This window comes from Microcaecilia unicolor, chromosome 4, assembly GCF_901765095.1.
Source record: "Microcaecilia unicolor chromosome 4, aMicUni1.1, whole genome shotgun sequence".
Taxonomy (NCBI): Eukaryota; Metazoa; Chordata; class Amphibia; order Gymnophiona; family Siphonopidae; genus Microcaecilia; species Microcaecilia unicolor.
In genome coordinates, this window is record NC_044034.1 from 101,935,710 (window position 1) to 101,953,012 (window position 17,303).

General features: G+C 41.8%; 1 protein-coding gene across 1 annotated transcript in view; it reads left to right on the forward strand.

Moving 5' to 3' along the window:
* VWA8 (von Willebrand factor A domain containing 8) overlaps positions 1 to 15,469 on the forward strand; it is a 483,817-nt gene extending 468,348 nt beyond the window's left edge. The window contains exons 43-45 of the mRNA XM_030200545.1: positions 5,990 to 6,088; positions 10,963 to 11,201; positions 13,857 to 15,469. Of these exons, the coding sequence (XP_030056405.1) occupies positions 5,990 to 6,088; positions 10,963 to 11,201; positions 13,857 to 13,965 (447 nt within the window). The 3' untranslated portion in view covers positions 13,966 to 15,469. The remainder of the gene's footprint in view (positions 1 to 5,989; positions 6,089 to 10,962; positions 11,202 to 13,856) is intronic.
* The last annotated feature ends 1,834 nt before the right edge of the window (positions 15,470 to 17,303 follow it).

Sequence of the window (17,303 nt, forward strand, 5' to 3'; positions counted from 1 at the left end):
GTGGCAGAAATGAGAAGGGGGCTGTCTAGGGAGCTGAGGGTAGTCAAGGTGGGGACTGAGGGCTGGGGCTCGAACTAACAACCAAATAGGGGCTAGGGCTGGAACTTGGGGGGCTGAAAAGGGGGGGATCAGATGGGAGAAGGGGGCTGGAGCTGGAACTTGGGTCTGAGAATGGGGCAGGAGGAAGAATGGGGCTATGCCTGGGGCAGGGGCAGGTAGGAGAATGGGGCTGGGGCTGAAAAGGGGGGTAATTCGATGCAGGTGGATGAAGGGGATATACTGGGGACTGAAAAGGAGGGTAGGTGGGATAAGAGGGCTAGTACTGGAACTGGGGGCTGAAAAGGGAACAGGGAGAAATAGGGGCTGGAGCTGAAGCAGGTCTGGTGGGAGAAAAAGGCTGGGGCTGAAACTAGAAGCTGAAACTGGGGACTGTTGGGATAATAGGGCTGCAACTGGAGGCTGAAAAGGGGGGGCAGGTGGGAGAAGTGGGCTGGGACTGGAACTAGGCGCAGGTGGGATAATGGGGCTGGAACTGGGGACTGAAAAGAGGGGGCTGAGCAGGGGCGTAGCCAGACACCCAAATTTGGGTGGGCCTGGGCCCAAGATGGGTGGGTAGAAGTACTCCGTCTTGTCCCACAAGTGATTTCGTCTCTCCCTCTCTTGCCTGCATCCATATGGTCTCTCAAACATCCGCCTTTCCCTGAATACCTTTAATAGAGAGGTGTGGTAGCCGTGTTAGTCCACTCTTAAAGGTTATCAATAGAAAATAAGATGATACCTTTTTTATTGGACATAACTTAATACATTTCTTGATTAGCTTTCGAAGGTTGCCCTTCATCAGATCGGAAATAAGCAAATGTGTTAGCAGATAGTATATATACACACACATTTGCTTATTTCCAATCTGATGAAGAAGGGCAACCTTCGAAAGCTAATCAAGAAATGTATTAAGTTATGTCCAATAAAAAAGGTATCATCTTATTTTCTTTTCCATGTTTTATTTTGTTTGATTTCTATTGATAACCTGAATACCTTTTAAATAGCAGATTTTCACCGGCAGCGAGCAGCAACTAATACACACTGCTCATGTTGGCCCCACAGCCTTTCCTCTGATGTAACTTCCTGTTTCCACAAAGGCGAGAATACATCAGAGGGAAGGCTGCAGGGCCGGTGCAAACAGTTTGTATCAGTTGCTGCTTGCTGGAGGCAAAGATCTGCTATTTAAAAGGTATGCAGGAGGGACAGTTGGGAGTTTTCAGCTAGTGGGGCTTGGGAATCCCTGCCAGCCACATTATAGATGTGCTGCTACTGGGTGGGCCTGGGCCCACCCAAGCCCACCCCTGGTTACACCACTGGGGCTGAGAGAGAGAGAGGGCAGACACTGGATGACAGGGGCAGGGAGAGAGAGAAGGCAGATGCTGGATGGAAGGGAGAGAGTGAAGAGAAGATGTGGAAAGCAGAAACCAGAGACGACAATCTGTAAATAAAGTATTTTTTCTTTTTTTGCTATAAGATAAAATAGTGTTGTAGCTGTATTAATAAATGTTTATAAATAGAAAATGGAAATAAGGTAATCTTTTTATTGGACTAATTTTAATAGATTTTGACTAACTTTCAAAGAACAAAACCCCCTTCCTCAGGTCAGGATAGGATACTGTAACAGCAGTATGCTGTATTGACCTGAGGAAGGAGGTTTTGGCCTCTGAAAGCTAAATGTATTAGTCCAATAAAATGGTGTTATCTTATTTTCTATATTTGTTTTATTACTATTTGTTAATTTGTAAAGTGGTGATTGGTATTTGTTAGTTTTCTTTAAATTTAAATATCCTCTCTCTATATTTTGCACAGTACTAGGGGACATTTTCTGTTTCTGTGGTGTTGCATTGTATGCAGAATCTGGCTTCTTGGGGGTTCAGTTTAATTTTTGTCTAAATAGATAGTTTGTGGCTACTTATTCTATAGTGGATTAGGGTGTATCTGTGTCTGTCAAAAAGACATGGCTTTCTGTTGGCACTGACTGTGCAGGATCGATGATCTGTACTATTCTGACTGGTTTAGTTTTACAATAGATGAATTGATGTTCTAGTGCTCACTGCAGTGTTTAAGATGCTTTCTTTTCCTAGGTACACCCTTGTGTGACTCTTAGAAATTACTGTTTATGGTATGGTAGAATTGCTCTATAGGTTCTGAGTGTTTTTTATTCTCGGTATACCTAGTACTGGATTTTGGAGGGGGGTGCTAAAAAATGACCGTCCCCAGGTGTCAAATACCCTAAGTACACCACTGTCAGTAACCACTAACTCTTCCTTTTCCTAAGGAATCCCACATGCCTGTCCCACACTCTCTTAAATTCTGACACAGTCTTCATCTCCACGACTTCCACTGGGAGGCCATTCCACGTATCCACCACCCTTTCCGTGAAAGAGTATTTTCTTAGAGTCTTGTATATTTACTGTAGGGAATCTCTAAATAACTATAAGGATCTGAGACATGTTTCGGAAGATCTGGTCTACAGAGGACCGCAAACATTTGTGTATGATGAATCAAGTGAGAATTCAATGGCCTACAGTATTCAATGATGTGCAATAGTGAGATCAAGCTTGCTTTAACATCCAGTTATTGTGCAAGCATCCATTATATTCATTCTGATTTGTTAGATTCCTAAAGCTGTCCAGGATTTTATAAGGGGGAGGGGGAATATTTGAGGATTGTTGCTTTCCTCTTATCCAGTCTGGTTTCTGATTCATCTGTTCTCAATTGATTGTCCCATTACTGAACAGCTAATGAGAGCAGATGTTTGCCAATCTGATCCAGAGCAGGATTATGGGTGTTAAATCAAGATGACTCCAGAGGAGACCAGACAAAGCATCAGCTGCATCCAACAGCACAACAATGTTATTCTGATGACTGATGGGGGGGGGGAGGTCTCTTAATTCAATCTGATAAAAGCAATCCCAGGTTAAGAAAAGTGCACCGCACAAAGAGGACAACTGAACAAAGAGGTGTGCATGACTGCCAATTTAGCCAGCATGCATATTTTAGGCCAGTCTTAGATTTCTGACAGCCTTATCTTGATCTCCATGCTGGCCTGTCCACTAAGCAGCTACCTAGGATGGCACAATTTAAGGGGTGGCATTGCATTGGCACTTGCTCTCCAAGTTCCCTCTCCTTCCTTCCTCCCTCCCTGTACCTCCCCCTTGCCCCAAGACAGCGATGCAATCAATCAAACATATAAACGGCGAGTGACCGAACTCACTCGCAAATGCGCAGTGCAGACTTCCCTCTCTGTCCCGCCCCTGCGTCAATACGTGATGACGGGGGCGGGACAGAGAGGGAATCTGCGCTCCCCCCCGAGGTCGCCACCACCGGTACCCACTCCCCCCCCCCCCCCCCCCCCCCCCGTAGTCGCCGCTGCTGCCGCCACCCGGCCCGGGCCCTCTTTTCGCTATTAATTCAACTTACATCGCTGCAGCACGCAGATCAGCTGAGCTCCGGTCAGCCTTCCTTCCCTGCCCGTGTCCCGCCCTCGCCGACGGTACGTCACACGAGGGCGGGACACAGGCAGAGAAGGAAGACCAGGCAATAGTAGCCCGTTTTAACGGGCTCAACGGCTAGTAGTTATATAAAACACAAGTTTGTAGGGGCGGGAGCTAGCAGGGCTTGAGCACGCACAGATGCTTAAGACCCTGTGCTGGCCACAAAACATTTTCTGTAGTTACTAACTGCTTTGTTGCTGCCTCAGAAGAAGGAATGAGAGAGATACTGGAGACCATGGTGGGAGGGAAGTAGGGAAACAGATGCTGGACATTGTGTGTGTGAGGGGAGGGCTTTGAGCTGCAAGCTGCCCAGTTGGGGGGGGGGGCACATGGCTGAAGGTTCACCTAGGGCATCAGATACCTTGGACCAGCCCTACCTGATACATTATGGAACCAGCAACACCAATTTCAATGGGTAGAATCAAGGACTTGACACCCCAGTGCTTTAAAGATGTATGTCCTTGTTGTAGGAATATCTATTACTACAGTTTTGATGTTATGTACAGATGTCTCCATAGATGTTCTAATGAAGGCATCCACTCCATATGCTTTCATTTGTAGTAGATATTCTATTCTGTGTATTTGTTTAAAGCCTAGTGTAGTGTGTCTAGGTTTCGGCAAGTAGCAAAATATGTGAGGCTGTGTAACGAGCATCACTGGAGACAGCTGAGTAGTATTTTGGCGGACTGAATATTACTAAATATTAGTTGTATAACTTGCGGTTAGGTGGAGATGTTTGAATTTGGGTACTAGTGGATTAGACTTCAGTCTTGCCATTTCTTTGCTGTGACATTTGTGAAGCTTGGAGGCTGAGATGGCTTTAATTCAATAAGTAAGTATAATCCTAGTGAACTTGTTCATGAACAAATGACATAAAGGGCTGTTCTCACAATTTTGTATTTTTAGTTGTACAATAACTTTGTTGTATGTGGCTCCTTGGCTTTTGTAGATGCAGGGTGATGGGTCGGTTGGATGGGGTTATATTTTGGCTGTTGGAGCAATTTGTTGAGGGTGTGAGAGTTTGTGGGTATGAGCAGTTTGTAGAATGGTGGGCAACTTGCAAGGAGGAATTTTTTGAGGTGAGGTCAGTTTGTAGGGTAGTAGCATAGGTGTATTTTGTGGTGGTGGGAGATTGTTTTTGGAGCAGAGCAGTTAGGTTTTTGGGTGTGAGATCAGTTTGTATGGTGGTGGGTCAGTTACTGAAGGGAGTTTTTTGAAATGGGTAATGGCATGGGGATATTTTTTGGTGTTGAGGCAGTTTGGAGATGGTGGGGTATGAAGGATTTTCAGGGTTAGGATACATTGTGGTGGGGTGGGAGAGTTGCAAGATGTACTTTTTGGGATGTGTCATGTTTTGGGACAGTTTTGGAGGGAGTAGAATTTGGTGATTGGTTTGTAGCAGGTGTTATTTTTTTTTTGAGGATATGGCAGTTGGTGTAGTGATGGGGCATTTGCAGAGGGGTATTGTTTGGGAAGTTTGGTGATGGTGGAGAAGTTGCAGGAGGTATTTTTTCAGGGATGCAGCAATTTTTGCCGGATATATGATTTTGGAAGGGGTTGTTTCCAGGGATTAGGCAGTTTGTGGGGTAACATAGTAGTTGTGGAAGTTGTTTTTGGGCATACATACCCTGGTGGTCTAGGGGGTAGTTGGGGCAGGAATGCTCCCTGGTCACTCCTGCCCATGCCATCTCCGCAGTCAGAATGGCTGCCACAACTTCCAGCAGCAGTCTCATGAGATTGCTACTAGAGAGCATGGCAGCCATTTTGAGATTGGAGCTGGCACAGGTAGCAGTGATCCACAGTCACTGCTACCCACATCATATAGTGTTAAAGAGGTAGGAAGACTATGCAGCCTATGGGCCATGCTGAGAGCCAGATCCAGATGAGAAAGGGATCCTTGGAGGTTTGGCAGCAACACCACTTCCAGCCTGACATGCTCTGGTTGCTGCAGGCTGGGACTGGTCTGACCACCATGGGCTGAAGTTTGCCTACCTGTTTACTAAAGGTAGGACTGTACTCTTTGTCAATAGGTGGCTCTAGGACAGAAAATTTAGCTTCATTGCATCATAGAAAAATTAGGTTTGCCAACTTTTTTGTGATGTGGTACCAGGAACACTTCATCTTGCTGATTCCAAAAAATTAGGGAAACACACAAACAAGTATTTATCAAATATAAATACAGTTTATATGTTGAATTCTGGTATATAAGTTAATCATTGTACATTATAATACAGTGTACATACTATTCTAAAATTATTCTTTTGTTAGAAAAGTAATAACTAGAAACTAGGTAATTCTTTAAAGTTCTGTAAAAGACTAACGTATGTATTAAATTATTGTGTTTTATTACTTGTATTACATCTGCCCTTCTGAGTTAGATGCAATTGCCTGTGGCAGTTTCACAGATTGGGTAAGATGAATTACTAATCATTCTTTAAATCTTTCTCATGCAGTACGATATCTGTGGACACTCCGGAGATGGCTACAACTTAGAGCTGATTAGGAGCCACAAAATCCCCAAAAACAATAAGCAAAGATTAGAGATTCTTAAGGTAAATCCTTTACATAAATAACTCCAGACAACTAAGGATTGTGTGGGCTTTCAGTACAAGTATCCATTAGCACAGGACAGAAATGTAAAGAAAGAGACGACTGCAAGATCATTATAGACAAAAGCACAAAGCTTTGAAATCAATTAAATATACTATTTTTGGTGTGCAAAATTAAAGAACTTTAAATGTGTTTAACTGTTTTAATATAATTTTTTTTTTATTTATTAAATAAGATTCAAGCAATAAACTTGAAAGAAAAGCATGCTTCAGTAATTTTCAAACAAGGAAAAGACAAAATCACAGCTGCAATAATATGTTACATAGTCCACTAATGAGGAAGAACCAAACAGAAAGGTCCCTAGAAGCATAGGGCAACAATAAAAATGAAAAATCAAAAGAATAATATTAAGAGAGGACAAAAAACACAAATCCCTTATTCAATCATTCTCAAAAAGTAACTCCTTTAACTAAATATCTCAGATCTTAATGCAAAATCCCCACATGTTTTGTTTCTAATAAGAACTGCAGCTGGTCAGAGTAAAAGAAATCATCTCTTATAAAAAATAACTATCACACATTTATAGAGGTAGAAGCTGAAAAGTGTCCCCCAAAGTTTGAACTCGCTGTCTTGCAGTCAAACATATTTTTTTTTAGTCTTTAGTTGACTTAATAAGATCTGGGAAAACTCATATTTTTTTCACATAAATTCCATATTCTTAAACTTGAAAAATAGTCTTAAAATATGATCTCGACTTTGAGGAAAAATAAAAATAGCAAGAAGAGTTGCTCAATTGACTAAATCAATTTCCAGCAAACCCATCAAAACTAAACTATCTTGTGATAGATCAGCACCAACCCTAGAGGTATCTCCTATGTCCTGAGGCAATTTTTTTCCAGCAGATGCAATATAATAAACTTTTGAGAAAGGAGGTATTGCTTCTTTGGATATATGAAGAATTTCTTCCATATATTTCTTTAAGACTTCCCCAGGTGTCAGAATGGGGTGCTTTGGGAAATCCAAAAAACGCAAATTTAAATATCATTGTGAATTTTCTAAAATCTCTATTTTCTGGATATCAGCGTTTAATCCTTCACCAAAACAGTTTGTACCTTCTGCAAATCAGTTGACTGTCTCTCAAGTTTATCCAGAAGCTGCCTTAGAAATTTCTTGATTCTTCAAAATCCCTGCAGTAAGATTAAAGATAGAGGTATGCAAAGCCACAATAGCATCCCAAAGCAATTCAAGTATAACAGTTTCAGGTTTAGCCAAAGGAGGAACTTCTATAAAGGCTTCTGTCCTGACTCCCAAACCTGGGGTCGTAACGGTGTTTCCATCATTGAAGATGTTCCGGGCAATGAAGCCTTCTGTCCTTCTGCATAAGGACTTATTGGTGCGCTTTCTCTTGGCCGAGGACTCCCCTCCACAGTCAGAACACCAACCTGTGAAGCCTCAAGCTGCCACTCCATCCGACGACACCATTGCAGGAGGAGGTGAAGCAATTAAGGCTCAGGGCTGTGTCGAGCCCTCCAGGGAATGTCGCTTCAAGCATTCCAGCAGAGCTGGTCTGTGGTGAGATAGGCTTTACAGCAAGGAGCTCCGGTAACGTCGTTTGACGGTAAGGTGAAGCTTGCTGGGACTCCCCTTAAGCTTTTCCCCATACTGAGGAAAATCAAGGAGCTACTCTTGCCGCATCCTCCCCTTAAGTAGCCATCTTAGTTCTCCCATTTTAATATAATTTCTATGGTTTAAAATGGAAAATGATAACTGTTGGTTGTTTCAAATCCTAATATATGTCAAGTCTATTGAGCCAAGGTAAAGCATTACCTAGCAACTACCTAGGTTTTATTTCAAAAGCATAAATGTACCTTGTTGGTATGTTATCCTTACCTTCAATACCTTAACCTAACTTCCTGTTACCTAACTCTTCAGAAAACCAATATATATTCTGACTGGTATTTTCATCTTTTCCCTAGTATCTCCTCTCTATGGAATGAGAAGTACTTCAATGTGTTCCCATGACTAAAAGAGCAGGCTAGTACCTCTGCTGCTCTTTGGCTGGCACTAAATGTTGCCCTGAGTGCAGATGACCCCCATGCTCTTTCAAACTGTTGTGAAGCCTGTCACTATTCCCAATCCTATCCAATCAGAGAAGGAAAAAGTCTGACAAATGAACATAACCCATGTCTAACTTTTACAAAAATAACACATAAATGTTGGATAAACATTGAAACATTTTTAAAGCTAGAACCATGCCCTAATAGCCAACTCTCTCTGTGCTTTATGTGTCATACAAGAATTCCAAGTTCACCCTTAAGCATAGCTCATGATTTAAGGCAATTCAGAAGTGACACTCTGGTAGCCTTAGAGAGAAGGAGTTTGTTTTATCCCATCGCATGCAGTGATTTGTATGATTTGTCTTAGGGCAATAAAGAATTAGACTAGCCTGTTCTGAAAAAATGGTCAACCTGAGTAGCAGTGCTGAAAATTATATAAGTTAACCTAAGTCACTAGAGTAGGATTAATTGGAAGTTGGAGAGATGCTTTTGTGTTCTAACATCAGCTTATTAAGGACATAATCAGGGCAGTCCCAAAAAAACAGGTAGGCAAGCAGTCTGCTAGGTCCCGAAGGAAGGAAATTATAGAGGCAGACACGATGAGAGAGAGATAAAATCTTAAAATTCTTAACATTTGACACGTGTTTTGCCCTGCATAGGCTGATTCAGGGGCTTTAGCTTTGCTATAAAATACAATATAATACCCCATCAATAGTAGATCACAAACATAAGCGAATCATAAAAACATAAAACTTCACACATACTGTACAAAGCAAATCATACTAACACTAAAATTAAAAGAATGAGATAGATAAATAATCGAATAATAGTGTCAAATGCATAATAAAATAAATCATAAATACAAATATGAACTCATAAAACAGATAAGATGTGCAAAGAATCTCTCTGCATTTACATTTAAAATGTGTGGGATCCAGTTTGAATTGTGCTACATACCCTTATGGTGTCAGGGATTCACATCACCATGAGGCATTACTGTGGGTTATAGAGAGAGAAAGTAAGTGGGTAAATTCCTGCTCACATACATAATTCATTAAAAGTGAGATTTCTTAAAAATGTCTGGATGACTTACCAGGACCACCTAGTTCGGTGGAGGGGCTCTTTGTGTGGACAGTATTCTATTTGCTTGTCAGTATGACTTCTGCTTTTAAGAAATTACTGTACTTCTGCTTCAAACATATAAACCTTGAAAAGATTTGATATGAATATAAAATTAAAAGAAATTAATATGTGTAGCAAAAAAATACTGCAAATCTCTGTCAAGGCCAGGATCTTCTTCCTTTGAGCAGAGTAAGTTGTATTACTCCACCCAAGAAACCCACTGGGTCAAATATTGTAGGTGTACTCCCCCTTCTGAGTCAACTTGTCATATTTGAAGTCATATGTTTCTGCAGCATCACCATGTGCCAAAATGTCCTTTCCCAGTGCTTATCAAACTTTGTGACCGCAACTGTACTACATCCGCCATAGAAAGCAAGGGACACCCCCCCCCCCCCCCCCAGAAGCTTACCCTCCCATCCATGCTGCTACTTCTGATGCCATCATCATCCTCCATCTTCCACAGGGCTATTATAGCACAGGCTCATTAGGAGTAGGCTGATGAAGGAGGGTTTTTTTTTTTCAACCAATACAGATTCAATCCCAAATGTGAATTGGGACGTCCTTCATTAAGTACTATGCTGCACTACTGTATTTCTTTGTAAACCAGCTGTGTCATCTGTACTCAACTGGCAATACTAACAAAGAGTAAATAAGAAAAGATATACATTGCATGCTGTATTATTAGTCTACAAATGTAGGTATGGAGTGGAGGACTAGCCTAATGGTTAGCACAATGGGCTGAGAATCGGGGGAACCAGGTTTAGTTTCCACTGCAGCTCCTTGTGACCTGGGGCAAGTCACTTAACCATCTATTGCCCCAGATACAAAACTTAGATTGTGAGCACACTAGAGACAGAGAAGGTACCTGTATATAATATGTAAACCACTTGGGTGGTTTACATATTATATACAGGTGGACAGCCCTTAGTCTTACCCTTATAGATATTCAGAATGATTTAATGAAACAGGAGAGGCTGCTGCCTGGTTAAATCGTGATGAGGTGCCTGTTCCTGCATTTTTAGCAACAGTTAATCGGTAGTGCCACTGAAAATCCAGTGAGACTGTTGCAGCACTATCCTAGTGCCGGGGCAGCACTAGAATTTGCCTGGTTAATGCAGATATTTCAGTCCACCAACTATCCTAATTTTGTCCGGCCTGTTATGCAGGTGCTGGTCTGAACATCACTGGTAACTGGATAAGTTCTTGTGGCCAGCTATAACCTAGTTATTGAGTGCTGATACCTGGATTAGGTCTGGCATTGAATATCCAGATCTAATTCAGCCTTCAGATGTCAGTGCCTTTAAATTTGCTCACTGCCAGGAGATGAATATCAATGGAAGTGAGGGGGAAATTCATATTACAGTATCTAATATGCATTTCCCACTGATATACTTCAAAAAGAATGTCTGCTGAAAAGACAGCTTTCTTGTGTATTGTTCAGTGCATCTTCCTTAGACAACATGTAAACAAAGCTTAGCAATGGTGTATCAGCTTGTATGAGACTCCCATCTCTGTTATCTCTATCATTTAACCCAATTGTTTCTAGCAACAGATCCCTTATACAGCACATGTAATCGCTACTAAAACATTAGATTAGATATGTTTCTTTCTAGTTGTTCAGCAAGTTTAGAGAAGTCATCTGAAAGTACCTTTTTATTTAGAATAATTTGTTGTCTGCTTTGAATTTGTGTCTCCAGACAATGCATGCCCATTCTCAGTTCTGTATGAGTGGAGACCACACATTAGAGGGAACTGAACATGCCATCCGTGACATTGCCAAAGAGGAAGCTGATGAATACTTTGTCATAGTTCTTAGTGATGCCAACCTTGAAAGATATGGAATCCAGCCATCTAGGTTTGCGCAGGCTTTGACTGTCAATCCTCAAGTTAATGCTTTTGCTATATTCATTGGATCTTTAGGAGACCAAGCAGAAAGGTAAGTAGATTATTGGAAGGGCAATTCAAACTAACAATTGTTTTACACGTAACAGGGGCATGTCTTTACAATTGAAGGGTTTATTTCCAAAACTCGCTAAGTCCATATTAGTTGCATTGGACTTAGAGGGTTTGGGAAATAAGCCTTTCAATGCTTATTCGGAGGACAGCAATGTGACTATGATTTTGTGTGGCGCTTTCTACAGTCTAACCTAGTATTAATAATACCAAATTACTAATTTTTAAGAATTCTTTTAAATACGGTGATGCTGGATGAGTATCCAATTTAATCCTACCAATTAAGACATACCATTTATAACAGAAATTTTTAAATGGGTTATAGTATGAGCACATACTATATCTGAGGTCTTTTCAGTTTTGACTACACTGACATTGATACAGATTAATGGGCGAAGGCCTACGCAAAATGAATGTGATATAAAATACTTGACCATGGTTTTTCCTTGGTGTTTCTGGGACATAGACTGCAGAAGTTCCACCGGCACTGTCCTTACGTTCCAACTACTGGAGTTGTGGTTGAAGCCCACTCCAGCCTTTCCAAATTCATCTTGTCATTTGCAGGACACAAACCATAAAAGTCTGTTAGTCATTGTCCTCATGTTCCAGCGACTGAAGTTGCTGTTAAAGCCCTGTCCAACCCATCCTAAACCAGATTGCCATATATTGGACACTGACCGTACAAGGCTGCCCAGCACCGACCTTAGTTCTTACAGCCAGAGTCACCATCTAAGTGTCACTTGATACATCCACACATATGCAGCCATTTAAATTTTGATTTTTTTTTAATACCATCCATTTTCTAATTAAAGATTCTGTGTTCATCCCACGCCTTTATGAATTCCGTCACTGTTTTTGTCTCTACCACCTCCCTCAAGAGGGCATTCCAGGCATCAACCACCCTCTTCATGAAAAAGAATTTCCTGACATTATTCCTAAGTCTACCATCCCACAACCTCAATTCATGTCCTCTATTTTTACCATTTCCCCTTCTCTGGAAAAGATTTGTTTCTCTATTAATACCTTTCAAGCAGGGGCGTAGCTAGGTGGGGGCATGGGCCCCACAAATTTAGTCCTGGCCCCCTCTACTTTCACACCCCCCCCCTCCCCCGCCGACCCTCCTCCACATGCTCAGTTTCACTTAAAGGAAAATGCAGGACATCAGGACTCACAGCACAGATCACCAAATGCTCTGGAGACCGGTGCTGAAGACTTCTTCAGCTGGCGGGGGTTGGGGACTATGCCAGCAAAGGTACCTTGCGGCCGGGGGGGGGGAGTCAAAAGTGGCGGGGGAGGGTCAGCGATTGCGGGGGATCGAAAGTGGCGGGGGAGGGTTGGCTGCGGTTGGGGAAGGCAGGCTAAATTGTCCGCCCTCCACCCCACCTTGAGCTCTGGACCCCCCTCCCACCGAGGTGTGGCTACGCCCCTGCTTTCAAGTATTTAAATGTCTGTATCATATCTCCCTTGTTCCTTCTTTCCTCTAGGCTATACATATTCAGGTCTTCCAGTCTCTTCACATAGGTCTTTTGGTGCAAACCCCCCATATCAGCGCTCTGACAAAAACTATTTAAAGTGATCAAACTACATGCATACAGCAAAGAATAATTTTGAGATAGGTGGGGAGAAGATACATTTCCTTTAATCATCCATTGCTTACCACTACATTTTTTTATTCTCACCCAAATTGATGGTCCAGATTAGATGTTCTTACATGCATATATGGCCTTTTGTTCTTATTGAAGACAGAGTGTACAAATGATCTGATCAATCTGTGATATGGGATAGTAAGAATACGGTAGCTTGGGGCCTGGATTGGCCGCTGTCAGAGACAGAGTGCTGGGCTTGATGGACCTTTGGTCTTTTCCCAGCGTGGCAGTGCTTATGTACATATGTAAAAAAAAACAAACCAGCCTGAGCTATAAGTAGACGTGAAGTGTAAATAGCCAGGGGTAGGTTTAAGTTGGACTTTGTAGTTTGTAAGTGACAGAAAGACAATGAAGAATTCTGAAGACTGGGGTAATAAAAGTTGGAAAGCTACACTGTACTGCACACACCTTCTCATTTTTGTCCTGCTTGATATATACACATCATTGCAATATCTTTCCAAATTTTGAAAACAAAGGTAAGTTATAAACCCATAAACAGCTACTATACCTGTAATATAGCTTTGGGTAACTCTTGAGACCAGGTACATAGAGATGGATTCTGTTTTCACATTTATGAAAAAGTTTCTGCCAGCTTCTGTGCACCTTCAAACTGTGATTCATTTCATCTGTAGTAAAGGCTCATTTTGTCATTAGTGGCCTAACCTAAATAGAGATTTTCACACAGCTGAACAAGCGGCAGTCATAAATGAATAGCTGAAAGAGTGAATGGGATACTATAGAAACAGACCAGCTGTGTTCTAGCAAAGGCTTCTGTCACATAACTGCTTTCAGTGCTTCCTGCCACTGCTGTTTTTCCCAAGGCTTTCACCGCTAGTGACAGCAGAGTGAATGACATACACATCCACTAGGGACTGAAAAAGTAAAAATTTCCTTTCTCAAGGGGCTGTAAAGTCCCCTTTGAGTGACCTCATTTGAAATGGTAATTTCTGTCTGTCTCTCTCCCTTTCTCTTTCTCTTGTTTTGAACCCCAGGCTTCAGAGGACGCTGCCAGCAGGCCGATCTTTTGTCGCCATGGATACCAAACAGATCCCCCAGATTTTACAGCAGATCTTCACGTCCACCTTGTTGTCTAGTGCTTAAGAAGTGACTTTCATGAACTAGTGGCGCAAGCAACTACCTATTGTACAGAATGTGAATGGGAGATAGAATAATCAATTGTCACAATTAAGCTTAATTTGCTGTGGTGCAAATGTGAACAGTAAAATCAGTTGTCAACTTTCATAGAGGAATTCCGGTACAAGCTGTAAAAGAATTTTTCTTTTACCTTGGTTTTGTTTCTGATTTCATCTACAGTAATGATGCAGTTGCTGTACTCTTTTCTGATACGTCAGACTAATTAGCAACCTCAATCAATCGATTGAAATGTTCTCAATTTTGGGGAGAAGAAAAGAAGAAATATTTTCCTCAGGAGAGTCCCATTATAGAAGATGTATATTCTAGCGGAAAGTGTTTTCCAAAATAAAACATTTGTCAGAGAATTTGAGGCAACAGCTTAAATTTATTGATGGGAAGTAGCATTTTGCTGTGATTTGATTAAAAAGAAATATGTAAATTTTATAGTAGCCAGATTTTATTAACTGGTCTTCCAGTTTGTGTGGCGGTTTGATCTGATTTGATCTCAATGTTTTGCACCATATGTTTAGAACTGAAGAGGTTTTTTTTTTTACAAATGTTGACTTCCCCAACACCCTTTTTCATGTCATTCATTTCAACCTTTCATTAATGCCTGAAACCCTGGGCACCACACTAGCATAGAATTCTGGAAAAGCTGCAGTCATCAGGACTTAGATTGAAGGAAAACATGTCTTTCAGGTTGCCACCATCTCAGCCCTTGTCTTTTATATTTTATGGTGTTTCCAGCATGCTTGACATTTGAAAATCCATTTAATTTATATAAATGCACAAGAGAATTAGTATTCTTCCAGGGGAACACTAGAAAACTTTTAGCTTTGAGAAATTTAGCTAACCTTTAATATGATCACTCTACATTTAATAATTCATTTTTCTAAGATATTCTGAATTTTATTTTCGCAACTGAAAAGTACTATTAATGAGAATAATAGAGGAAAAATAACAATACCTTGCCAGTGTAGGACAGTTATGGAAAAGATGCAGAGTCAATGGGCCTGTTCTAGTTGAGGAAGACCAGCAACAGGTCAATAAAAAGAAAAGAGTGGAGGTGAATATGAAAGTGAAATAAACTGGCAGTACAAAATGGAGGGGACTGAAAGAGAAACCTTTGAGAACATAATGTCATTGGCATGTGCAAGTCAGCAATGTGGTTATCCGCAACACTCATTTTTAAATGAGGCTTCTTACTGTAGCCTCATTTAAAAATGAATGAAGGCTACTGAAGGCCTGGATCATCACTTTGTTTCCTATAGACACAATATTAAAGATAGGTCTTATTGAATCAGGCCCTTAATGCTGATTATCTTTAAGCCCTAATTAATCGTCTGTACTTCAGGCACAGAGGACTTCTAACATTACCATTCTGAATGTTAACTACAATAACACTGCTGAGAATTGCACTTTAATTTTTTGTTATATGATTTTTGCCTGTTAATAAAACCATTTTCTTGTCCATCTGTACTGAAAAAGAATGAAAAAGAAATATAAAAAACTTGATTATGATGTCATATGTATTCTTGTTGCCCTGTTGCTTGTTAAAGTACTATTGTTATTATTATGATTTGTTTATCAGCTTTTTGAAGAAATTCACCCAAGGCGGTGTACAGCAACAATAAGCCAAATATAGGCAATAGATAATTAGAGCAATAAATATATGCACTTTGAATCAAATTCTATATATGGTGCTGCAATAATCAGCACAGAAAAACATGCTTAGCGCTATTATATAAACTGTGCCTAACATTAGGTACAGTGTATAGAATACATGTAGCACTTGGTCCCACAACTAAATTTAGTCATGACCATTTACTCCAACTAAAACCTGGTGTAACAGGCATGGATCGGGCATATTCTATAATAGTGTGTGTAATTTCCCAAAAATCCCACAATCCACTTGTGGTTATGCCCCCTTTTGAGATCTGCGCATTAGAATTTTACTTGTACCACTTTACAGAATATGCTTAGAAAGTTGCATATGTAAATTGCAAGTTAATGCTGATAATTGCTTGTTGGCCAATTATCAGTGCCAATTGACTTGTTAAACAATTAAGTTGTGCAAGCAGTTTGGCCACATGGTCAAATTTGCATGCACAACTTTAGTCACCATATATACAATCCAAGGGATTATGGCATACTACACTACTTTACACTAGAACTACCACAGGGTCATTTTGACACCTGACAAAATTAGATTGTTTAATGATTGAAATATTTTGTGTCTGTGACTTTTCATTCTCATTGGTATTTTTTACATGGCATGTAAATCTGGGGTTCCCAAACCTTTTCAGTTTGTGGCACCCCCACCGGTCACATGGGTCTCCACGGCACCCCCCCCCCCCCCCGGTCACATGGGTCTCCGCACACCCCTCACGGAGAGGGTGGTGGACGCTTGGAATGCCCTCCCGCGGGAGGTGGTGGAGATGAAAACGGTAACGGAGTTCAAACATGCGTGGGATATGCATAGAGGAATCCTGTGCAGAAGGAATGGATCCTCAGAAGCTTAGCTGAAATTGGGTGGCGGAGCAGTTGGGGGGAAGAGGGGGTGGTGGTTGGGAGGCGAGGATAGGGGAGGGCAGACTTATACGGTCTGTAACAGAGCCAGTGATGGGAGGCGGGACTGGTGGTTGGGAGGCGGGAAATACTGCTGGGCAGACTTATATGGTCTGTGCCCTGAAAAGGACAGGTAGAAATTCAAGGTAAGGTATACACATATGAGTTTGTCATGGGCAGACTGGATGGACCATGCAGGTCTTTTTCTGCCGTCATCTACTATGTTACTATGTCTCCCTTTCCCTGTAGCCCCCTCCACTCACACCACCACACAGCCTCCCTGCAGCCCCCTTCTCTCACACCAGGACAGCTCTGCCTCCCTGCAGCCCCCTCCTCTCACACCAGCACACAGGTACCTTCCTTCCTGCAGGTCCAGGATTGCTGCTGCTTCCTTCTCCTTAACCTGCCGCCGCTGCAGTGGTTACAGCTTACATTTTCAGGCCATCCACAGTTTACACAGGCACTCCGGGGCAGCTTCCTGTTTCAAGGGCCGGATGCGGCAGAGGGAAGTCCCCACAGTGCCTGTGTGAATTGCGGATGGCCCAAAATGTAAGCTGCAAGCACTGCAGCAGCAGCAGCAGCAAGGGAAGAAGCCGGAAGTGGCAGATGCTAGACCTGCGAGAATATAGTAGGGAGCAATGCGCCGTGGCACACAGGGAATCACTGCCTCACAGAGCTACCTTAAATCCTGCAGTACAGAGCAAAGAGGGTGTGGCTCAGTCAATGCAGATCAGGGA